General features: G+C 40.4%; 3 protein-coding genes and 1 pseudogene across 7 annotated transcripts; 1 reads left to right on the top strand and 3 right to left on the bottom strand.

Moving 5' to 3' along the window:
- Window positions 1–1,448: 1,448 nt before the first annotated feature.
- On the bottom strand, window positions 1,449–3,635 carry LOC126601714 (acyl-lipid (9-3)-desaturase-like; annotated as a pseudogene).
- A 295-nt stretch (window positions 3,636–3,930) lies between these two features.
- Window positions 3,931–19,496, bottom strand: LOC126601711 (ATP-dependent zinc metalloprotease FTSH 4, mitochondrial-like). Of its 4 annotated transcripts, XM_050268460.1 has the most exons (8): window positions 19,396–19,472; window positions 8,195–8,315; window positions 7,288–7,378; window positions 6,857–7,120; window positions 6,307–6,543; window positions 6,078–6,202; window positions 5,196–5,672; window positions 3,931–5,065 (listed from the first exon to the last, which is right to left on the bottom strand). In XM_050268460.1, the coding sequence occupies exons 2-8, from the start codon at window positions 8,219–8,221 to the stop codon at window positions 4,136–4,138; spliced, it is 2,151 nt and encodes a 716-aa protein (XP_050124417.1). In that variant the 5' UTR covers window positions 8,222–8,315; window positions 19,396–19,472; the 3' UTR covers window positions 3,931–4,135. The 4 variants fall into 4 exon arrangements, with proteins under 4 accessions (XP_050124417.1, XP_050124416.1, XP_050124415.1 ...); XM_050268459.1 differs by lacking the exons at window positions 7,288–7,378; window positions 8,195–8,315 and adding an exon at window positions 18,427–18,517 and having other exon boundaries at window positions 19,276–19,492; XM_050268458.1 differs by lacking the exon at window positions 8,195–8,315 and having other exon boundaries at window positions 19,276–19,491.
- On the top strand, window positions 10,112–12,422 carry LOC126601713 (UDP-sulfoquinovose synthase, chloroplastic). Its single transcript, XM_050268461.1, has 3 exons — window positions 10,112–10,241; window positions 10,663–11,742; window positions 11,849–12,422. Exons 2-3 carry the CDS (start codon window positions 10,693–10,695, stop codon window positions 12,248–12,250), a joined length of 1,452 nt encoding a protein of 483 aa, XP_050124418.1. The 5' UTR covers window positions 10,112–10,241; window positions 10,663–10,692; the 3' UTR covers window positions 12,251–12,422.
- LOC126601715 (uncharacterized) lies at window positions 12,406–14,481 on the bottom strand. 2 transcript variants are annotated; one of them, XM_050268463.1, is made up of 7 exons: window positions 14,323–14,481; window positions 13,917–14,035; window positions 13,587–13,669; window positions 13,380–13,501; window positions 13,114–13,278; window positions 12,869–12,962; window positions 12,406–12,771 (listed from the first exon to the last, which is right to left on the bottom strand). In XM_050268463.1, exons 1-7 carry the CDS (start codon window positions 14,360–14,362, stop codon window positions 12,522–12,524), a joined length of 873 nt encoding a protein of 290 aa, XP_050124420.1. In that variant the 5' UTR covers window positions 14,363–14,481; the 3' UTR covers window positions 12,406–12,521. The 2 variants fall into 2 exon arrangements, with proteins under 2 accessions (XP_050124420.1, XP_050124419.1); XM_050268462.1 differs by having other exon boundaries at window positions 13,917–14,055; window positions 14,323–14,471.
- Window positions 19,497–23,720: the final 4,224 nt, after the last annotated feature.

Below are 23,720 nucleotides of genomic sequence, written 5' to 3'. Positions count from 1 at the left end.
AACACCAAGCATATTGCGCCGAAGTTCTTCTTTACACATCAACAACAAGAGCATCAGAAGATTGAAGTCACGCAAATCCGATCACAAGACAATCTGGCCGACCTCTTCACCAAATCACTACCGAAGGCGACGTTTCAGAAGCTTGTTCATGGAATTGGTATGCGTAAACTTTCTGAGTTGTAACTTTGCTATTTCTCTGTGGAATTATGTCAAACTCAGGGGGAGTATCTTCTAGATACTTGCTTGATCTTAATGTACTCTTTTTCCCTACGATTAGGAGCATTTTTCCCACTGGGTTTTTGCTACCTAACTAGGTTTTAACGAGGCACCCACCTTGGGCTGGTCATATCCCTGATGACGTCCTGTAGACGTTTCTTTTGACTTTGCATTTCTCACGCATTTTTCCTTAGACTATGGATTTTGTCCCTACTTGGGTTTTTGCCATAGCCTTAGGGTTTTTTAGTGAGACTTACTACTTATGCAAGTTCCTACCTTATTGAGAATAAGCGTTGTTCCTTGGAATCAGTGCCAACGAGTCGACTTCCTCAACTTCTGCATGATGCTGAATCTACCTTGAGTATTTACCCACTCAAGGGGGAGTGTTGTAAACATTCCTAGTTTAAGTATGATTGTGTAAATCCTAGATAAGATTTGATTCTAGTTATCCTTTCCTATTACAACTTGTATTACTTGGAGAATAAGGAATATCTTCTCTCCCTTTACTACTATAAATAAAGGCACAATGTAGGAGGGATAACAACACACACATTCCCCTACAATTCTACAAACACACATCTCTCTCCTCTCTGTCTCTGCCGCCGGCCCTAGTCCCTCTGTCAGATAAAATAGACCACAACACACACATTCCTCTGGGCATTTTTTACGCTGGTGTTTACAAGCGGCGCAACTTGGGGACTTCTTCATCGGGATTTTTTTAGGCTCTTTTATCGGTTTGAGAAGTGATCGGAGAATTTTGAGGGAGGGAAGAGAAATTTCAGTAGAGAGAGAGAGAGAGAGAGAGAGAGAGAGAGAGAGAGAGAGAGAGAGAGAGAGTAGGGTTTGTCGGTGTTGGGAGAAAATCCAGAAACGTGGGAGTTAGTTATAGTCTACGTGGAGCGTGGTTGTGGCATTTTTTGAATTATGAAATTAGACCCCAAAAAACATATGAATTTGGAAAATGGAAGTTCATTTCTTGAATTTTACATGGATGAATAAAGCCCTTTTTTGTTAGTGCGTTTGTTTATTTTGTATTTCGGGTAGGTTTGAAAAAGTTCTTTTGCCATACTTATGTTGTCAGATTAAATAAATCAAGTGATTATTTTTCCTTCCTGATTGTTTGAACTTGATTCTATCAAAGATGCATGACTAGTGCTAAGGATGCAGTCAATCGTGAAATGAGAACGCTAAATCATTATTTAGATTTATAGTTTGACAACATAAATATCATATGCGTTTAAAAAGAGTGTAAAATAACATTTTTGAATCAATATATAAACAAGAATTTTGGAAGCAAACCTAAAATGATGATTATTTTGTTCCAACTGAAATCAAGGCACTTTATGACACACACACACAAGGCATCACATTATTGTTGTCCTTAGGCACAACACCCCCATAGATATCAATCAAAATTAAGTTACCATACCCCTCTAACAACACCAACATCATTGTCATTAGGCACAAATAACCACACCATCAGAAACCTCCGAAAAAAGCATCACATTCACAGATCTTCATCTCATCTCAGCCAACAGAGTGCATAGCTTCCCAAACTAGGTTCTTCGGAACCGGGCTAGCTAGATCGCGAGCCTGCAACGCTGCCGTGCGCAGTGTCCCGACGGTGAGTTCATTGGCCTTGTAGAATGACACACTTGTGTAAGGCAGGTTGTGCTTCTCGCAGAGTGCCTTGACAAGGGGGGCAATTTTCCTAAGGTTGCCTCGGGGCAACGGCAACCGCGGAAACAAATGGTGCTCGATCTGAAACTGCAATCCGCCGTGGAACCAGTCCATCCACGACGGGCAGACTATTTTGAGCGAACCATTCGTCTGGGTTTCGCACCAATCGTTCCCCGTTGGCGTACCGACATAAACACTTGAAGAGAAATGGTTCAAGCAGAACTGAACATGTTGGACTCCAGTGACAGAAAAGCTTGCCACAACGAACATTACTCTCTCCCTCCTATTGGGCAGGTAAGAAACCAGCAGAGGATACCAAATCCAAAATACCAAAAGCCCAAAATTTCTAGAATTCTATTATTTACCCTCAATCTTTTGGAAGATAAAAGTAAAAATGACTGAGCAAAAAGGTTAAATCTAGCAAGACACATGACAGGGTAAAAAGTCCAGTGCTGGTAACTAACCAAGAACCTGGTAAAAGCATCGAAACTCATCTTCCTGTCGTAGTAATAAGAGGTGAGGGAGGTGAACAGTTTCGAATTCACAGCGAAAAACGGCATGTGCTGGAGATCCGGATCGAGTTCGAGGCTGTTGATAGCAATGTGGTGGGCGTTGTGGTTGCGCTTCCAGCACGCAATGCTGATGCCGGCAAGGCAGTTTCCGGTGAGGATCTGGGCGAATCTGTTGAGCCTTTTGCTGCTGATGATCTGGTAGTGACCAGAATCGTGGCCGAGCCACCCGCTTTGAATCCAGAGAAAACCCATCAATCTACCGGAACCCAGATGAACCCAACAGCTATCAGAGCACAAGACGCCGTAGACTCTCAGAGTAAACAGCATTGCCACCAGAAACACAGAGAAATGAACGCCGTGTACCCTGTTTTCGAAAAGCCCCATTCGGAAACAGAATAGCTTTCGAGCTGGAATCCGGTGAAGAACTGGTCGAGGTGCTGCAACGCCGACCCGGGGTGGTAAGCGACGAACGCGTCCTTGACGTCTTGGCCGGCGAGGCTGAGCAACGGGCTCGCCGCCGGGATGGTGGTTGGTCCAATCGGAGACGTTGTAGATCTTGCCCTGTATTGAGATCCATAGATCTCCAGGCTTGTTGTGGGTGCTGAGTTTATCCTGGGAAATGTACTTCTTTGACTATGCCGCCATTGGAGAGATATGAGAGGAAAAAACAGAGGTTTTTCGATTCGAATTCTTCACTTCCCCACTGAACTCTTCCTTTCTGGGTTTTCCCAAAGGAAGAGACTTTTCTATGATCGATGATTACTGCATGTTGGGGTTTAAATTTTCCGATGCTGCTCTGTAATTTATGAAGACACTTACAAAAGTATAAATCTTTTGTTTATCGGATGAAACGGAAATGTCAAATTAACAGTATCTTGAAACCACTATGTAACTTTACATGAGATAATTAAAATAGAGAGATCTTGCAATCTGTCGGGCACACCATCATGTAATTTTACTCAGTGAATCATGTTCTAATACGGATATGATTTTATATATATATTACTAATTCATAATATAAATGGCGGTGTTGAGTCGACTCGATTGTTTGACTGTAACATTGAAAAGAAATCTTAGATAATGCTTACATTCCTCCTTTGGGAATGAGCTTAGGAGAGTCGAGAACCACTGCAAATGGACGGGAAAGGAAAGTGTGAGAGTTCATAGGAGGATTTCGGGTGGCGTACCTCTTGGGCGGTGCGGCTGGCGGCAAGGAAGGAGGAGAAGGAGCCCCGGAGGGAGAGGTTGGTGAGGGAGTCTGGGAGAGCTTGTAGATGCGACTTGGGATACAAGTGAGAAAGAACAGGGAGAAATAATAGGCATGTGCTCTAATCTCCTAGTGAATAGAGTATGAGTTTCTGCTCATGCGCTCTAAGTTCAAACTCCTTAAATTATTGTAAAAGTTTCGAAATCTTTTCACTTCTCCTAAACCCTAATCCGATTAGGTATATTATCTTGTCAAACTCAAAGCCCATCAGAGAGGGTGAAAATAAAAAATAGACAAGGGATGTTCCCCAGTGCCTTTGAGTTATTACTCCTACACTGACTCATTGCATTTCGAACTCGTCTACATTCCCGGTTATTCTGACTACGGAGATACACAAATTATACCTCAATGCAGCAACGTAATACGGTACCCGAACAAAAAGGCTGCTGAGAGTAAAATTTTACTATATGAACATTGACACGGATAAATAGATGCCCGCGACTCATCAACCTGTCCCGTTCTAAGATCCAACTGGAGCAATACCTGTTGACTTGGCCGCAGCAGTTGCGGCAGCAGCAGCGGCGGATGCAGCCGCAGCAGCAGATGCAGCTGCGTTGGGGGTGGAGGGTGGCACTGGCTTAGACTGCGAGTTGCTCTTCGCTGCAACTACTTGCTGGTACGGTTGCTGCTGTTGCTGGGAGCTTACTTGTGCGAGCAAGGATTTGATCTGAGTTCCGGTGAGTGTTTCCTCCTCCAGTAAAGCATTAGCAAGGGCGTGATGTTCCTTGCTGTGTTCGGTGAGGATGGTTTTTGCATTGTCGTATGCCCTTTCCAATAAGTACTTCACTTCTTCTTCGATGAGCAGCCTAGTTTCTGTGCTCATGCTCTTACCATTGTCGTCGTAATTGTGACTGACGAGCCCAACTTGTTTGCTCATGCCGTACTTTGTAACCATTGCTCTAGCAAGCGAAGTTGCTTGCTGGAGATCATTTGATGCACCCGAAGTAACTTCACTTTCTCCAAAAATGAGCTCTTCTGCAACACGCCCCCCCATACAAACGTCGAGCCGTGCAAGCATCTGTTTCCGGGAGACACTTGTCTGGTCCTTGTCGGGTAGCTGCATAACCATGCCAAGTGCCATACCCCTAGGAACTATTGTTGCCTTGTGAACTGGATGAGCACCATCAGTGTGGATTGCTACAAGTGCATGGCCACCCTCATGAAAAGCTGTTACCTTTCTTGACTCATCAGATATAACAGCTGACTTGCGTTCGCTTCCCATCATAATTTTGTCTTTTGCATATTCAAGATCAGCCATGTTCACTGCTTTAGCACCGTCCATGGCAGCTTTCAGAGCAGCAATGTTGATCAAGTTCGCAAGATCAGCTCCGGAGAACCCCGGAGTTCCTCTGGCAATAATACTCAAATCAACGTCATTGGCCTTCAGAACCTGTCGAAAGAACGTATTATTTAGTCTTGGAGTGACTTCTAGTTCTAAAGAATCTGCTGCACCAATCTAAAATACAACTTACAGTACAATTCTTGGTGGAGTCTAATAAAATCTATCATACAAAGATTACCTTCGACATGTGGGCTTCCATAATCTGCCTTCGCCCTTCAACATCAGGATTAGGGACAACAATGTGCCGATCAAACCGCCCAGGTCTCACCAATGCCTTGTCCAGAGACTCTGGGAAATTAGTAGCAGCAATGACAATAATCCCTTCATTTTGTTTAAAACCATCAAGTTCGACAAGTAACTGATTGAGGGTCATCTTCATGTACTTCTGATCCATTGGGTTTCGGCTTCCTCCTATTACGTCTATCTCATCAATGAATATTATACAAGGTGATTGCTTCTTTGCAGCCGAGAAAAGATCCCTCACCCTTCGAGCCCCTACACCAACAAACATCTCTTCAAACTCACTGCCGCTGCATGAAAAGAAAGGTACCCCAGCTTCTCCAGCAATGGCTCTTGCTAACATGGTTTTCCCAGTGCCAGGTGGACCAACAAGCAAAACACCTTTTGGGAGCTTGCCACCTAGACGAGTGAAACGCTGCACCGAGGGAAATCGCATTAAGGCGCATGCCCTACAATTAGAATAGATTAATAAAAGATAAAAAAAGTGCAAGCACGGGAAACAAATGGCACCAATCAGGATGGATTTGGAAGATCATCCATCTCCAGCTAAACTATAGTTAGTACACCACAAGATCAAGGTAATCAAGATTGTACTCTCGAATTGATTTAAAGGAACACAATGCAACGAGGGGAAATTTTTTCGAGTGAATTGAGACCATTTCAAGCCCTTTACGCTAACAGTTTACTTCCAAAATCACCACCTTATGTTGGATGAAATAGCAATTATATTTCCCCCATTCCAGAAATCAGGGGGTATAGGGTGATGACTAAAAGGTCTTCATATTCCATATTCTTCTATACATAAGGTTGATGCATTTACCTTAGGATCTCGAAGATAGTGAACAATTTCCTCTAACTCAGATTTAGCCTCATCAACACCCTTTACATCACTAAATTTTGTGCTTGATTCCACAATAGGTTGAACCTCCTCATTTAGTCCGAGTCCTGAAATGTGGAAATAGAAAATTAAAAGGAAAAACTTTCATCATTTTTAGAAAGCATCTTAATCAATTGACAGAAGAGTCTAAAGCACCAAGAGATACTAATACCTTTGCTTATTCCTTTATCCTCAATGAGTGCTCCTATACCAGATATCAAAAGAAAGGCCAGTGCGATAGAGCGAATTGTACGCCACAGCTGCTCTTTAAACTGACCTCCTTCTGTAGCCACCATATGAATAGGAGCACTTGCAGTTCCAAGAATACCTTCTTTCGTTGTTTTTCCAAAATTCTTGAGAACTGAGAAGCTGGCAATGCTTTCTTCTTCCCTTGCAGAGTTAGCAACACCTACAGAATTTGTAGAGGATAGCTCAAATTTATAAGCCAGGTCAAGGTGAAAAAACTAAAAAAATATTTACCAAGCATAACATTGTTTGCAGAAAATTCAACAGAAGTTCAGGATCCCTATAACACAACAAAAAGGGAATTTAATTGTAAAAAGCAGGGTACTAAAGAACCGGTCATCCAATTAAACTTTTATAAACCCTACTTCAACCATAACCTTAGCACAAATTAGACAAGTCTACAAGATAAAGACCAACTAGGGTGTAATTTTGTAGAAACAATTAAAAAAGAAACATAACCCTGTTCCATTACCCACCTCTCTGCAATGTCTTGAGTAACCCACTGTCATCCAGCCTGCCAACTCTCACTAATGCTTTCACATATTCAGAAAGTGCTGAAGGGTTAGAATGTAATGAAGGTTGACTTTCAAATGCTCTTATCACTGCTTCATAATCACTCCGATGGTAAAGTTCTTTTAGATAGGAAATTTCACTCGCTTCATCGGTATCGCGTACTCTACGGCCGAAATTGGCAACATAACTGGACTTGAATCTTTCTTGAGTACTTAAAAACTTATTCCCTGCATAAGGTTTAAAAGAAAGCAATCATTTCTATAAGTGAAGATAATGGAGAAGAGTATTCTGTCTTAAAGCCTAAACAATGAAGTACCTAAAGGAACATATTTCTTTGCAAGTTCGAAATGAAGAACAAAAGATATATAAAAATCAAGTTTTGAATACGTCATACCTCCGGCACCTCCTCCTAACCTGTTGGTAGGATGATAAGTTCTGGTAACCACTTTTGTCAGTTGTCCCAACTCTGATCGATGCCTTGAAACCTGTTAAAGAAAGAACATGGAGTTAAAAATAACCCAAAGAAACAACAGAAGTATGTCTAAGAACGCAATTAAAATTTAAATGGTTCCATAGAAAACTAAAACGTAATTGGAAAAACAACCTCGAGCACAGCATTCATTAAGGCATCGACTGCAAGCTATCAACAGTGAAAAGGGAGAGACTTGGATAATAGTATACCCATTTTCCTCCTTCCAACAAAAATATCAAACTCCTTTCTTTTTAAGACCAAAAGAGGTGACCCAACTTCCAACCCTTAAAATACAACTACAAATGGTCCTATTGAAAAGAAACAACGCAACCTCGACCGATCATAATCGGCCTTTGGACCACCTACGAGGAGCTTTCAACTAACTCTCCGTTCATTTGCGGATACAAGAAACAAACTAAGAGAAAACGAAAATTCAGATAATTTTCATAACGAGCTCAACAGGTCCATCTCCAATTGGGTTCCCAATTGGTACGGATTCTAACATCTAAATTACAAATTTCCAACGTCTTCGCAATGTAAGCATCTCCTTGTTGTAATGTAAACCCATAAAACTCAGAGCGAAACAAACCCATATACCGCAACACCGCAAATATGAACAAAATGGTTACAGAAATTAACCTAACGACCAAATTCCTAAGCAATCAAAACACAGGAATTAAGGTTTTCGAGATCAAGGAATTAAGGTTTTCGAGATCAAGTTAAAAGAAACACACTATTTCACTGGGAAAACAATTCTATCGCATATAAAAAGCTGAAAACTGCATAAATTCCCAGACTTGGGAACCCCCAGCTGAGAGATTCAACCGACCTGAGTGATCAGGTGCCTCAAAGCCATCTCTTGCTCGAAGACCAACAATGTCTGATTGATTCTCGCTCTAAATCCACCGCGCCTTTCTCTCTCTAACTGAAAACTCCGGAGGCGTTGATGGGTCGGTCCGTAAGCTCGCGGTGGTGTTTGGATGGCGAGAAATGAGAAGGAAAACGGGGGAAAGACCGGAGCTTTGGAAGATAGAGGTTTGAGGAGAGAGATTACTGGCGTCCTAGCCTCCTAGGAGCATGATTAGAGGTGAAACGTCCATATTGCCCTCGGCGTGACGGATATCTACAGCCCGCTTTTACCCTTGGAGGGGTGGATATTAATATTTGGAGTTCCACATTGCCCTTGGAGGGATGGATATTTTGCGAGTTCCATGGATGGACACCGAACCTTTTGCCTGGGAATTCATAGTCCGTTCGTACTTGTCACGCGACAAGCACGTGATCACTCTCGTTAGTTCTCACTTGCTAGCCCCGTGGCAAATCTGCACATAAAAATAAAAGAAATGAAAGAGCAGCTCCTGTGACGGGTTTTACATGGAATTAGAAAAATGGTGGATATAGGCATTTATATTTTGAGGAATTTTTTAGGTTTTATAAAAGAATTTTTTTTTAAATGAGAGGTTATTTTTTTCAGACCTTGTATGTAGACCTGTAAACGGGTCGGGTTTATTGGGTTTGGGTCGGGTTGAATCCGACCCGTTAAGTTAACGGATCACCCGAACCCAACCCGTTAAGCTAACGGGTCACCCGAACCCGACCCGTTAAGCTAACGGGTCACCCGTTTCACCCGTTAACACCCGTTAACAATTATTATTTTTTTTTTTTTGTATAAAGTTTATTTTTTGTTATTAAGACTTTACTAAAATTACTAAAATATCCTCAACTAACGGGTGCTAACGGGTGTTAACGGGTCCTAACGGGTCTAACGGGTTGACCCAAAGTGACCCGTTATTTAACGGGTTGTTAACGGGTTCACCCGTTAGTGACCCGACCCGTTAAGCATCCACCCAATACAAATATTAACGGGTTGGGTCGGGTCGGGTTAACGGGTTGGGTCCAAAATGCCAGGCCTACTTGTATGGGGCTATATATATTTATTTATGTGGTAATTTGATTATGCGATAAATTTTTTTGTGTGTTAAATTTTCTTAATTTGATTTTTGGACATGTTATCTTAAAATTTTTTTATAAACCTTTCAACCTAAAAAAGTTCAGATTTGGACAAATTAGATTTCATCACTTATGAACTGTTTGTTGGATTAGATTCTTTTATCTCAATCTCATCTGTTGCCATCTGAAATAAAAAAAATTTCACGTACAACGCAACAATTTACATAGCACCAATTGGTAAACTAGTATCATACAATTTTGAAAAAAATTATTTTAAATTTTCACCCACCAATGCCCGTGAACATTAAATCGATTTGAAATTTGAATTCTTATTAAATTTAAAGCAACCATTAGTTAGCCAAATAGCAAGAAAAATACGTAAGCAAAAACAATATAAAAAAGGGATAAAAAAAAAGTATAAGTGTATCCGCAAGTGGATGAAGAGTGATGATATTTTGCTCACATGAGTTGCTACTTTTTTTTTTTTTTTGTGGGATCTATTGTTTTTTTGGGCTAGATGTAACCCAATTTTATTCTACCCAAGAAAGAAAGATGTTGACCCAAGTGGTGGATCTAGTCTCATTTTCTGGCTCATTGAAGATGAAATTTTTCACTAAGTCTTGAAAGATAGTAGCCTCGTGGAAGATAAACCCAATGTTTATGGTTTATGGTTTGCATTCAAATCAACCCTTGTAAACAAATGGATGAGCTCACTTAAGCATTGAAATGGGCTTTTCTTGTTATGGACTGGTTTGTATTTCGGGTCAGGCGAGCCCATTTTGGAGAATGGATAAGAGGGATATTCCTCTGCCTACTGCTTTTGATTCTTCTCCTTCCTCGCCCTAAATCCCCCAACACACCAAACACAAAGTCTTCACTCTTTCTTTCATCGCTTATTTCCTGCACTCTCTGCTGATCCTGTCACAGTAAGAACTCACTCTAATATTTCTTTTTCTTTTTTATTTTTTATTTTATCTGCTGTTGTATTTCTTCTGTGTTTCCCCTGAGTTTTAAGCTGGTTTAATTTGGTTCTTTATCTGAAGAGAAAGCTTTAGAGTTTAAATTTGTTAGAAGTGTATTGGGTGTCTAAAGAAATCTGCTTTCTGTGTGAATATTTTCCGCAAAAGATTATTGGGTGTTTGCTTCATTGGAAATATGTTCTTTGTTTTGCTGTTATGAAATCACTACATGAAACTTACTAAGGATTTAAATGGACGGACTTTTTAATGTCGCGGTATGCACCCAAGTTCGAATCCTTCTCCCGTAGATTAGAGGAGTTTCGAATATATATCGTCTTGTCTGAAAAAACAAATGAAGGATTTGAACATTTTGGATCGTTCTTTGCAGGTATTTGTGAGTAAGAGGAAGCGAACATTGATGGCTCATTTGCTTTCAACTTCCTGCTCTCTAAAATTCTCCTCTGGTGGCAAACCATACACCAAACCATTGATCCAACACTCGGTCGCATTTCCTTCCTCTTTAACTTTTCAGACTTCCAAAACCCCATTTGGGAGGATCATCCTGCAAGGGGAGAGGTCACAGAGTGGTACTTGCACGGTGCGTGCAACCACACTCTCTGCAAGTAGGGAAGCCCCAAATGAACCGAGCTACGGCGCTAATGAGAGTTCAGGCGGAGCTTCCAAACCACAGCGGGTGATGGTCATTGGTGGAGATGGCTACTGTGGTTGGGCCACAGCCCTTCACCTATCCAAGAAAGGTTATGAGGTTGCCATTGTTGATAGCCTTGTGCGCCGTCTCTTTGACCACCAGCTCGGTCTTGGTTCCCTGACTCCAATCGCCTCTATCCATGATCGTATCCGTTGTTGGAAAGCTCTCACTGGAAAGTCCATTGAGCTCTACATTGGTGATGTTTGTGATTTCGAGTTCTTGTCAGAAGCCTTCAAGTCATTTGAACCTGATTCTGTTGTTCATTTCGGGGAACAGCGGTCTGCCCCTTACTCCATGATTGATCGGTCCAGAGCAGTATTCACGCAGAATAACAACGTGATTGGAACTCTGAATGTTCTCTTTGCTATAAAAGAGTTCAGAGAGGAGTGTCATCTCGTGAAGCTCGGGACCATGGGAGAATATGGGACTCCAAATATTGACATTGAGGAGGGTTTCATTACAATTACTCATAACGGGAGAACAGATACTTTGCCCTACCCGAAGCAAGCGAGCTCTTTCTACCATTTGAGCAAGGTTCACGATTCGAATAATATAGCCTTCACTTGCAAGGCTTGGGGGATTAGAGCCACTGATCTAAATCAAGGAGTGGTATATGGAGTGAGAACGGATGAAACCGAGATGCATGAAGAGCTCAATAACAGGTTTGATTATGATGGAGTTTTTGGAACTGCATTAAACCGGTTCTGCGTGCAGGCTGCTGTCGGTCATCCACTTACCGTGTATGGCAAAGGGGGTCAGGTAAAATCGTTCAATACAAAGCTTTCTTTTCGAGTGCATCAAAGAAGTCGCATTGCATTACTTCCCAATTCCCATGTACTAATATTTATGAACTTTGATCTTCCAGACCAGGGGATATCTTGACATACGAGACACAGTTCAGTGTGTTGAAATTGCCATCGCAAACCCAGCAAAGGCCGGTGAGTTTAGGGTCTTCAATCAATTTACTGAGCAGTTTTCCGTCAATCAACTTGCCGCACTTGTTACCAAAGCTGGAGAGAAGCTCGGAATTGATGTGCTAACCACCTCTGTCCCAAACCCTAGAGTTGAAGCCGAGGCGCACTACTACAACGCTAAACACACTAAACTTATTGAATTGGGACTGAAACCGCACCTTCTTTCGGACTCTCTTTTGGATTCATTGCTCAATTTTGCTGTTAGGTACAAGGATCGCGTCGACACAAAGCAGATAATGCCCAGTGTATCTTGGAGAAAAATGGGGGCCAAGCCGAAGACTGTCACAGCATAGTTGAGTGGTTTAGTGTATATGTGATTAGTAGTTGTATAAGTAATGAGGACGTTATCGATCTGTATCACCTCTGTTGTTAGTTAGTAGGTTACTTCTGCTACTACTTGTCAATGATTGCTCGTTGCAGTCACTTTCAATTGCTAACAAATAATAAATTTTCGATGTTTAAACATTGATACTTGTATTACTTTGATAACGATTCGCCAATTTGTCAGAAGATTTTGACATTCTAAACCAGAAAGATTTACAACTTACGACAATGAGGTTAAGATCACAATCGTGAATCGAGAGATTTATCGGCTCTTGTGCTAGATGGTGATTGCTTAGACAGATCCATGTCCTGGTGAAAATCTTCCTTAATGAAGTCCAACACGATCGAAGCCAGCTCGTTTTGGTGTAAAGTGTATTCGTGATCAGCTCCTTCCACGATCGATACTTTGTGATTAGGTATAATCTTGTCAAACTCAAAAGCATCTTCAAAAGGAACAATTTTATCATTTGATCCATGAACTGTCAAAACCCTGCAGATAATGCAAAGTGTAATCAAATGAATTTTTATGGATAATCATTAGCATAAGATTGGAGAAGTAATCTATGAGGCAAATTGCAATCACTGACCAGCAATTTTGATTAATCGATTGGCAGGCTGCACGCATATCAGTTGTTAGACGCTCTATCAAACTTTCTTCGGTGACACGATACTGAAATGTACCTATTAACAAGTAGATACGCAGATGCAAACTTTAAATAGACAAATGAGTTTGTAAACGAAGGACTTGTAAATTCCACACTGTTGAAAGAACGACTAATGCAGGACAGCTGATGTTTATGGAAAACAAGAATAACTGCATATGATAGCTTACCTCTTCTGTTCTTAACGTCAATAAATCCATCTTGCTTGATTCTCTGTTGAAAATCTTTACCTAAGCGACCTTCCATGCCTCTTTCCAGATCAAATCGGCCAGAAATATTTACAACTGCATGAACATCACTGTATTTTGCAGCATACAAGATCACTGCATTCCCCCCTGCAAGAAACATGTCAGCAGTAACTTCAAACATCTTTCCATTCCTCCTTTTGTTTCTCAAGTCACAGTTTGGTTCTAAAAGAGCAAAATTATAGACAGACCTTTACTGTGACCAACAACTGCAGTTACTACATAATCCTTCCCACGAAAGTATTGAACTACAGCGCGTATATCATCAGCTTCTCTTCGATAGTGACCATATTGAAAAAAACCTTCACTTTCCCTAGAGGTATGAATAAATATAAACTTCTTATAACTACATATGTTGCCCCTACGAGGTATGGCATAACAATCAGTAAACAGCTTACCCATTTCCAGCGAAGTCAAAGCGGAAAGCGCTTATACCATCGTTTTCTAACACAGCGGCAATGTTCACCATAGGAATGCGTTCCTAGAGATAACACAAAAAGACTGTAAATTCAACCATCCATCCCACCATCTTCGAACAGATAACATTTAGTGCACAAACAAGATAATACACATGCTTACAGTCGCGAAGGTAACACAAAACAGATAGATTCCGACTGGTTAAAACCTGTTCTTAATCGAGTGACTAATGAATAAATGTTTCAAATTTCCGGATCTTTCAGCCATACAATTTACCAAGACATAGTTTGTTTGTCGTAGCCAATAACAACCTTTGAAGAGTGTATGCCATGGCACACCACAACGAGCTCCTTCGAACCCGTCTCATGTAATATCCCGACAAGCTTCTCCCCATGATTGTTTTCTACAACAACCCTGCGCTGTCGAATAACTGCCGACAGAATTCGAAAACTTAAAGGAACACACGGAACCTGTTATGAACATAATTAAGCTAGAACATATCGACATCCAGACCATAAAACAGAACATAAAAATTAGTATATTATGGAGATTAAAATAAATTAGTTTTGATCACTCAAAAGACGATAAATTTGAGAATTTTATGAACTGGGTTTGCAAAAAGATTGTTTCTTTTAGCATCTATGGCCAGGAAATTTTGGAAAATCTCTGCAAAAAGAAGGGACTTAAATTCTGGGAAGGGAAATTTATCAGATTTACCTGGTTGCTTCTGATGCGGAGGCGGGCGAGCTACCGACATGGATTAGAGAGGCGGAGGACGATTCAGGTTTCGGACCGACCATCGAGAAGTGCGACGACAATCTTTATGCATAGGGGACCTAACTCGGTGCAACTCAAAATAACATTTTGATGATTAACAGAACTACCTTACTTTTAAATTGAAAGAATTTTTCTCAAGTTGGTAAAAATAATAAATGATTTCGATTATAATTATTGTACATTAAAATAATGTCAAGTAAAAAAAAAGGGGTGCGTCTTGTTAATTTCTATCTGTTGATTTTCTTCAATTCATTCGATTTGACGGTCGAAAATTATAATGATATATGAAAAGTAAAATGGGGTGTGTGACGACGCTCACGGTTTTTTATCGGTTTGCCAGCGTCTTAGAATTAATAATGAAAAGTTGGAATAAAAATTGAGAAAAATTCAGGAATCCATTATTGTTTATCGTATAAACAACAACCATCCGAGAGGATGAAAAATAAAAAATAGGCAAAGGGACGTTCTCCCGTGCCTTCTAATTATTACTCCTACACTGACTCATCGCATTTCAAACTCTTCTAAATTCCCAGTCAATCTGACTACGGAGATGCACAAATTGTACCCCAGTGGCAGCAGCGTAATTCGGTACCCGAACAGAGAGCCTGGTGACAGTAAAACTTTACTAACATTGACACGGATAAAGCGACTCATCAACCTGGCCCGTGCTAGGATCCGACGGGTGCAATACCTGTGGACTTGGCTGCAGCAGTTGCGGCAGCTGCAGCAGCGGATGCAGCGGCTGCGGCAGAAGCAGCCGCGTTGGGGGTGGAGGGCGGTACTGGCTTAGACTGTGAGTCGCTCTTCGCTGCAACTACTTGCTGGTGCGGTTGCTGCGGTTGCTGCTGCTGCTGCTGCTGCTGGGAGTTTACTTGTGCAAGCAAGGACTTTATCTGGGTTCCGGTGAGTGTTTCCTTCTCTATTAAAGCATTAGCAAGGGCGTGGTGTTCCTTGCTGTGTTCGGTGAGGATGGTTTTTGCATTGTTGTATGCCCTTTCCAATAAGTACTTCACTTCTTCTTCGATGAGCAACCTAGTTTCTGTGCTCATGCTACTACCGTTGTCGTCGTAATCATGACTGACGAGACCAACTTGTTTGCTCATACCGTACTTTGTAACCATTGCTCTAGCCACCGAAGTTGCTTTCCAGAGATCATTTGATGCACCGGAAGTGACTTCACTTTCTCCAAAGATGAGCTCTTCTGCAACACGCCCCCCCATACAAACGTCGAGCTCTGCAAGCATCTGTTTCCGCGAGACACTTGTCTGGTCCTTCTCGGGCAGCAGGGCAACCATGCCAAGCGCCATACCCCTAGGAACTATTGTTGCCTTGTGAACTGGAAGAGCACCATCAGTGTGGATTGCTACAAGTGCATGCCCACCCTCATGAAAAGCTGTTAGCTTTCTTGACTCATCAGATATAACGGCTGACTTGCGTTCGCTTCCCATCATAATCTTGTCTTTTGCATATTCAAGATCAGCCATATTCACTGCTTTAGAACCGTCCATGGCAGCCTTCAGAGCAGCAACGTTGATCAAGTTCGCAAGATCAGCTCCGGAGAACCCTGGAGTTCCTCTAGCAATAATACTCAAATCGACGTCATTGGCCTTCAGAACCTGTCAAAGAACATCTTGATTAGTCTTGGAGTGACTTCTAGTTCTAAAGAATCTGCTGCATCAATCTAAAATACAACTTACAAAACAAAGTCGTATAATCTAAAATACAACTTACAGAACAAAGTCGTATAATGTAAGATATATAAAAGAAGAACAAAAACAATGACAGCCAAAATATGCCCATACACCATAAGGCCCAAACATATTATGTTCCATTTGATGTGTAATGGAAGAAGCCATTGCAGAAGATGGTTGTGACCAAAGACCCTTCCAATTCAAGGTGGAGTTACAAAAAACCATCATAAAAGGATTACCTTCGACATGTGGGCTTCCATAATCTGCCTTCGCCCTTCAACGTCAGGATTAGGAACAACAATATGCCGATCAAACCGTCCAGGTCTCACCAATGCCTTGTCCAGAGACTCTGGGAAATTAGTAGCAGCAATGACAATAATCCCTTCATTTTGTTTAAAACCATCAAGTTCAACAAGTAACTGATTAAGGGTCATTTTCATGTACTGCATATCCTTTGGATTTCGGCTTCCTCCTATTGCGTCTATCTCATCAATGAATATTATACAAGGTGACCGCTTCTTTGCAGCTGAGAAAAGATCCCTCACCCTTCGAGCCCCAACACCAACATACATCTCTTCAAACTCACTGCCACTGCATGAAAAGAAAGGAACCCCTGCTTCTCCAGCAATGGCTCTTGCTAACATGGTTTTTCCTGTGCCAGGTGGACCAACAAGTAAAACACCTTTTGGGAGCTTTCCACCTAGACGAGTAAAACGCTGCACCAAGGGAAATCGCATTAAGGGGCATGCCCTACAATTACAAAGAGATAAAGAGAGTGCAAGCATGGGACACAAATGGCACTATTAAGGATGGATTTGGCATATCATCCATCTCCAGCTAAACTAATGTTAGTTCTCCACAGGATCAAGGTATTCAAGATTGTATTCTTGGATTGATTTAAAGGAACACAATGCAAATGACAGGGAAATTTTGTCGAGTGAATCGAGACCTTTTCAAGCCCTTTGCGCTAATAGGTCACCTCCAAAATCATCACCTTATTTTGGATTAAATAGTAATGATATTGCCCCCATCCCAGAAATCAGGGGGCATAGGGTGATAGTAAAAGGTCTTCATATTACATATTCTTCCATACATAATGTTGATACAACCTTAGGATCCCGAAGATAGTGAACAATTTCCTCTAACTCGGATTTAGCCTCATCAACACCCTTAACATCGCTAAATTTTGTGTTTGATTCCATGCTAGGTTGAACCTCCTCATTTAGTCCGAGTCCTGAAAAGTGGAAATGGAAAATTAAAAGGAAAACATTCATCATTTAGAATGCATGTATCAATGGGCAGGGGAGTCTAAAGCACCAGGAGATCGTAATACCTTTGCTTATTCCTTTATCCTCAATGAGTGCTCCAATACCAGATATCATAAGGAAGGCCAGTGCGATTGTGCGAATTGTACGCCACAGCTGCTCTTTAAACTGACCTCCTTCTGTAGCCACCATATGAATAGGAGCACTTGCAGTTCCAAGAATACCTTCTTTTGTTGATTTTCCAAAATTCCTGAGAACTGAGAAGCCGGCAATGCTTTCTTCCTCCCTTGCAGAGTTAGCAACACCTACAAAACTTGTAGAATAGAGCTCAAATTTATAAGTCAGATCAAGGTGAAAAAACTCTAAAAAATATGTAGTAAGCATAACATTATTCATACAGAAAATACAACAGAAGTTCAGGATCCCTATAACACAAAAAGAAAGGGAATTTAATTGTAAAAAAGCAGGGTACTAAAACACCATCATCCAATCCACTTTTATAAACTCTACTTCATCCATAAGCTTAGCACACTTTAGACAAGTCTACAAGATAAAGACGAAATATGGTATAATTTTGGTATAAACAATTAAAAAGGAAACATAACCATGTTCCATTACCCACCTCTCTGCAATGTCTTGAGTAACTCACTCTCGTCCAGCCTGCCAACTCTTACTAATGCTTTCACATATTCAGAAAGTGCTGAAGGGTTAGAATGTAATGATGGTTGACTTTCAAATGCTCTTATCACTGCTTCATAATCACTCCGATTGTAAAGTTCTTTTAGATAGGAAATTTCACTAGCTTCATCGGTATCGCGTACTCTACGAGCGAAATTGCCAACATAGCTCGACTTGAACCTTTCTTGAGCACTGAAAAACTTGTTCCCTGCATAAGGTTTAAAAGTAAGCGATCATTTCTATAAGTGAAGATAATGGAGAAGAGTATTCTGTCTTTCATTCATAGCCTAAACAATGAGGTACCTAAAGGAACAAATTGACAAGATAATAAACAAGAAACATATTTCTTTGGAAGTTTGAAATGAACGAAAAAAATATATACAAATCAAACCATTTTTAATTTGTGATACCTCCGGCACCTCCTCCGAACCTGTTGGTTGGATGATAAGTTCTGGCAACCACTTTTGTCAGTTGTCCCAACTCTGATCGATGCCTTGAAACCTGTTGAAGAAATAACATGGAGTTAAAAAGAGCCCAACGAAACAACAGAAGTATGTCTAAGAAGGCAATTAAAATTTAACTTGGTTGCATCCTTTTTCTCTTTGAGATAGGAAATTAAAACTTAATTGGAAAAACAACCTCGAGCACAGCATTCATTAAGGCATTGATTGCAAGTTCTCAACAATGGTAAGGGAGGGATTTTGATAATAGTATACCCATTTTCCTCCTCCCAACCCTTAAAATACAACTACACACACTCCTATCAAAAAGAAGCAACGCAACCTCGACCGCTAATAATCCGCCTTTGAACCGCCTAGAAGGACCTTTCAAATAACTCTCCGTTCATTTGCCGAAACAAGAAACAAACTAAGACAAAACCAAAAATTCAGATAACATCAAATTTTCGTAATGAGCTCAAAAGGTCCATCTCGCATTGGGTTCCCAATTGGTACAGATTTTAACATCTAAATTACAAGTTTCCAACGTCTTGACAATGTAAGCATCTCCTTGGTGTAAACCCATAAAACTCAAACCGAAACAAAACCGTATACCGCAACGCCGCAAATATGAACAAAATGGTTACAGAAATTAACCTAACGATCAAATTCCTAAGCAATCAAAATACAGGAATAAGGGTTTTCGGGATCGAGTTAAAAGAAACAAACTATTTCATTGGGAAAACCATTCTATCGCATATAAAAAGCTGAAAACTGCATAAATTCACACACTTGGAACCCCAGCCGAGAGATTCAACCGACCTGAGTGATCAGGCGCCTCAAAGCCATCTCTTGCTCGAAGGCCAAAATGTCTGATTGTTCCTCTCTCTAAATCCACCGCGCCTTTTTCTCTCTAACTCAAAACTCCGGAGGCGTTGATAGGTCGGTCCGTAAGCTCGCGGTGGTGTTTTGATGGCAAGAAAATGAGAAGGAAAACGGGGGAAAGCGCGGAGCTTTGGAAGATAGAGGTTTCAGGAGAGAGATTACGAAGGTCCCAGGAGCATGATTAGAGATAAACTGTCCATATTGTCCTCGGTGGAACGGATATCTAGATCCCCATTTTACCCTTGGAAGAGTGGACTTGAAGGTATGGAAAGTACTCCGATTAAGTCACATAACGAGTTAATTATTATAATAACTCGTCATTTATAATAGTTGAATCTGAGGACTCTCAATTTAACAAACAACAAGCTCAAGAAGTGTGACTGGGTTAAGTTGATCATTTTATTCTTGCTTTACATACGCATAACGAGCTTAGGACAAAGTATTTATAGTTCGAGTTATTAAGAGCATTCGGCTTTTTAACACTATACATTATGGGAGTCTAGAATCCAAAATGTCATAGGCCAATCTACATTAGGTTATTTTTGTTGTGATTGACAGTGACACTACATGTTATCTAATAGTGATTGAACCAACGGCCCAATATAAATGGGTCAATTGCGTCGGCCCAACTCAAATCATCAGTCATCAAGTAACATGCGGCCAAGGCCCAAGGGGAAGGAAAAGGAAGAAAAGAACCCACAACAATGGCCTTCTCCTGTACCAAGCATTTTGAAAGTGCTTTTTTGAAGAAACACTTGAGGGGCCCGTTTGTTTGACCGGATTAGGCAGGATTGGATTGGACTAGACTGTAGCACGTTGTTTGGTCTGCTCCAGGATTAGGTTTAATGAGCTTAGGTCGGACTCGCTCGGATTAAAGACCTCCTTATGCGTTCTTAACGGGGATCCACAATTTCGGGCGGACTCGTAAGCCTTTCGTCGTTCTGATAGAGAGAACCGCGAGAGAGTCACTGGTCTTATCTGCGTCTGCGTCTTCCCTCATCGTCATCCTTGCTTGCTCCTTCATCGTCGTCGTCCTCACCATCATCTCTGCGTCTTTCCCTCATCCGCATCTGCTCGCCCTTATATGCTCGGAGTTGTCAGGTAAACTTCGAAACTTCGATTTATTTCTTCAATTTGTTTTGCAGATCGTGATGTTATTGAGCTTTATTTGATTTTGTTGTTTTGGGTTTGAGAAATTTTCAATCATAGACCTCTGCACTTGAACAAATTAGGGTTTTGATGTTTGGGTCAAATTGAAATTAGAATTTGGGGTTTTCATATTTCAACTTTTCTTTCAAATCCAAACTCAGAAACCATGCTTGGCCATAAAATCGACAAGTTTCTTTTGCAGAAGGAACACATACTTCTATCTCTGTTATGTTAGCATAAATCTGTGTGGTTTTTCGTTTTTATGTTCTTGGTTCACGAATCTTTACTAGTTTCTCTTTTTTATTTTATTAAATTTCATGTAGGGTTGGATGTTTGTGAATTGTTTGGATGAGAATTTATGTGAGCTGAAGAAATTTTTGTTATGCACTCTTTATATGAGATTATGAGAAAATTAGGTGTTAATCTAAAGGCATATATAAGGAGATCTGTATTACCAGGCATGTTTGACATTAAAATCCTGACCTATTTTATAGGGCTTATGGAGTTTGGATTACAGTGGAAAATCTGAATATCTTCATTCAGCTTTTAGAGAAACTTTTGCAAGAATTTTCGTCTTTGGTCTCATTTTATTTGTTTGTTTGATTCTTTGGGAGAGGCGTAAAGATTTCTTCTAATAACAAGGAGAGATGACTAGTGAAAGGATTGTCTTTGCTGGTGCATGGGCCATGAATTAGACATTTTTAATTGGCATAAAATTTACTCTACTTTTGTGCCACTGGGAAGTATGTGAAAGTGAGAGCAATTGCATACAAGTCGAGTTATAACGTGCACCCAATGAATTTCCATAGTTGTTCTTATAAGCAGCTAATCTGAAAATTTCGTGTCCTTTCATACTTTGGACTTTCTATATGGCAGAAGGGTTAACTAGCATGCATCCTAAATGCATTTGGATTCATATACCCACTTCCCGCCCACCCCTCCTTTTAAAGTGAATAAAAAACACTCACAACCCTGTTAATTCACAGGAAAATACTACATGTTAACTATGATGGCTTTATAATTAAGCCTTGCGACCATGGCTTTACAACTAAGCCTTGCTATATCTCACGTGACAAGTGATGAAAGAATCTGGTTTGTGGTTATGTTCGAAGTCGTATCCTCTGTTTGGTTTTGTTTCTGCATTTTTTGATTTCCTTTTACCCTCCTCTGACCACCTTGTTTGAATGGCATTGGAGATAGGCAGGAAGAAATTCCATATGTCCTGTCAATGCCCAACCATGATATTACAATGTGAATGTTTTGTACCGTGTGGGGTTGATGCTGAACTGCAATATTCTGTGGTTGTTGGTTGCAGAGAAGAGGAGCATAAACGGAAGTGGCCAGTGCTTAGAACCCAAGGGAAAACAAGTAACAAACGACTGAAAACCCTCAAGTCTAGAAGAAGGTATAATTCCTAAACCCATAGATCAATTTTCGACATGGATCTATTGAATGTAGTCCTTGGATGTGTGAAAGTTTGCGTTGCATCTCTGTGAATATGACTTCTGTGATATTATAGAAAAACCAAACTGTTTAGGCAATATAAAAAAGGACCCACCATTTTGTAAAACTTCATGGTTGTTTGATATTTGATCGTATGAATTTAATTTAACTTTAGAAATACACTTCTTTAATTAGGTGGTAAAGATCCCCAATTCCAGTGTCCTACGTGTTTAATTGGATGACAATATCTTCAAAGGAGTGTACTACAAGTTTGAACTATGTTTAATTGGATGACAATAGCTTCTTTTCCTATTGAATGCTATGTTTCCGATGAATAAGTTTGAACTACAAGTTTTTTTTCCTAGATAGCAATTTCAATAAAGGAGGCGGTCTTCTTGTGGTTTTTATCATACAAACTGTTTGTTCATAGTGAAGTCTATATGCATTATGATTGCTACCTTAAGATTGCAATTTAATGTACCATTTCCATAGTTGATGTTGTGAAGTTGACAAAGGATTGGCGTATTTACGATGTTGTTGTGTTGACAGTACAAGAACATGTTTACTTGATAAGGGATTTCATTCAAATAGAAAGAATAACATGGTGGGAAGGTGAAAATTGTGAGAAAGTGAAGAAGTCAGCCAAAGGCTGTTGCTTGCTCCTCTTGTTGCTGTTCATGGACTAAAAAATCTGCTCTAACTCCTTCACAAAGTTTATGGCACCCCCAACAATTGATGCTTTGTCCCCCTGTAACAAATATTTATAACAATATTAATTTGGTCCAATCCCCAAAAAAAATTCCGTTTAAAATAACATATGGGTAGAAATCCATGTGAGTTTTTTGGGTTAATCCCAAAAACATTTCAATCTAAAGAAAATGGAGATGCAAGGGACTTCTAGTTGTACTGCCTCCGTTAATAGTGGTTAAGCCAGTTTACCCTCACATTCGAGGTTCTTTGTTTGTGTATCTCCCTCCCGTAATATGACTTTTGTAAAAGAAAAACAAAAATAAAAACACATGTAGCTCGATGAAATTTTTTGGCCCTTTTTGTACCTCTTGATTTGTTTCTTGTTTTCTTGTTTAAACTTGGAATACTTGTGGAGCCTGCTCTGTGTTCTAACAGAATTGAGATTGTTTTTGTAACTAGACAAAATATTGGAGGGAAAATAAGTGGTAAAACCGTTTTATACACCAAGCCCAATTTCATTTGAATTAGGATATGTATTTATCTTTTCATTTATATTAGCAGGTATTAAAAACAAAACAATTGTCCTCTTTTTTTAAGATTCATAATATACATGGCAAAAATATGCTCCAATTAACCCAGATCATGAGATTTGTAGCATTACTCTATTACACAATGGCAAAAATTTTAGGGCGTTGGGCATAGGTTTTTGAGCTATTAAAATAGAACAATAATGTAGTTCTAGTATAAGCAAACACAAATCTGGTGAACAATACTATTTTCATTATCCTGCTTCTTAGTCCGACACTGCACCAAACGCTTCACTAAGTTAGTCCAGCTTAGTCTAGTTTAAGCCAGTCCAGCTTAGTCCCTGCAGCTAGTCCAGTCCGAAACAGTCCGATGCAACAAACGCACCCGACAAGTACTTCATGAGTGGGTGCTTTTCCAAAAAGAACATGAAGTACCATGCATAAGTATTATTAAGCTTTTCTATTAAACTTAGTCGTAGCATGAACATGGTCGACGCTACCTGGGTGGGGTTTCAACGTTGCTTTTATTTTCTCACAGTCACCGCCTCGGGATTGAAACGAACACGAGAGAGC

Source organism: Malus sylvestris, chromosome 15 (assembly GCF_916048215.2).
Source record: "Malus sylvestris chromosome 15, drMalSylv7.2, whole genome shotgun sequence".
Taxonomy (NCBI): Eukaryota; Viridiplantae; Streptophyta; class Magnoliopsida; order Rosales; family Rosaceae; genus Malus; species Malus sylvestris.
Note: the sequence above shows the minus strand (reverse complement) of the source record. Positions and strands in the feature narration are given on the sequence as shown.

What these genes read in the sequence shown, in the direction of transcription:
- LOC126601715 (XM_050268462.1), bottom strand. Translation starts at nt 14,405, where the DNA reads ATGGTCGGTCCGAAACCTGAATCGTCCTCCGCCTCTCTAATCCATGTC. An exon ending in TTTGACTTCGCTGGAAATGG is followed by an intron (nt 13,502 to 13,586) that starts GTAAGCTGTTTA and finishes TCATACCTCTAG; the next exon opens with GGAAAGTGAAGGTTTTTTTC. An exon ending in AGTTGTTGGTCACAGTAAAG is followed by an intron (nt 13,279 to 13,379) that starts GTCTGTCTATAA and finishes TGTTTCTTGCAG; the next exon opens with GGGGGAATGCAGTGATCTTG.
- LOC126601713 (XM_050268461.1), top strand. Translation starts at nt 10,693, where the DNA reads ATGGCTCATTTGCTTTCAACTTCCTGCTCTCTAAAATTCTCCTCTGGT. An exon ending in TGTATGGCAAAGGGGGTCAG is followed by an intron (nt 11,743 to 11,848) that starts GTAAAATCGTTC and finishes TTGATCTTCCAG; the next exon opens with ACCAGGGGATATCTTGACAT.
- LOC126601711 (XM_050268457.1), bottom strand. Translation starts at nt 19,302, where the DNA reads ATGGCTTTGAGGCGCCTGATCACTCAG. An exon ending in TGAGGCGCCTGATCACTCAG is followed by an intron (nt 18,518 to 19,275) that starts GTCGGTTGAATC and finishes TTTCTTCAACAG; the next exon opens with GTTTCAAGGCATCGATCAGA. An exon ending in GGATAAAGGAATAAGCAAAG is followed by an intron (nt 17,308 to 17,406) that starts GTATTACGATCT and finishes TCCACTTTTCAG; the next exon opens with GACTCGGACTAAATGAGGAG.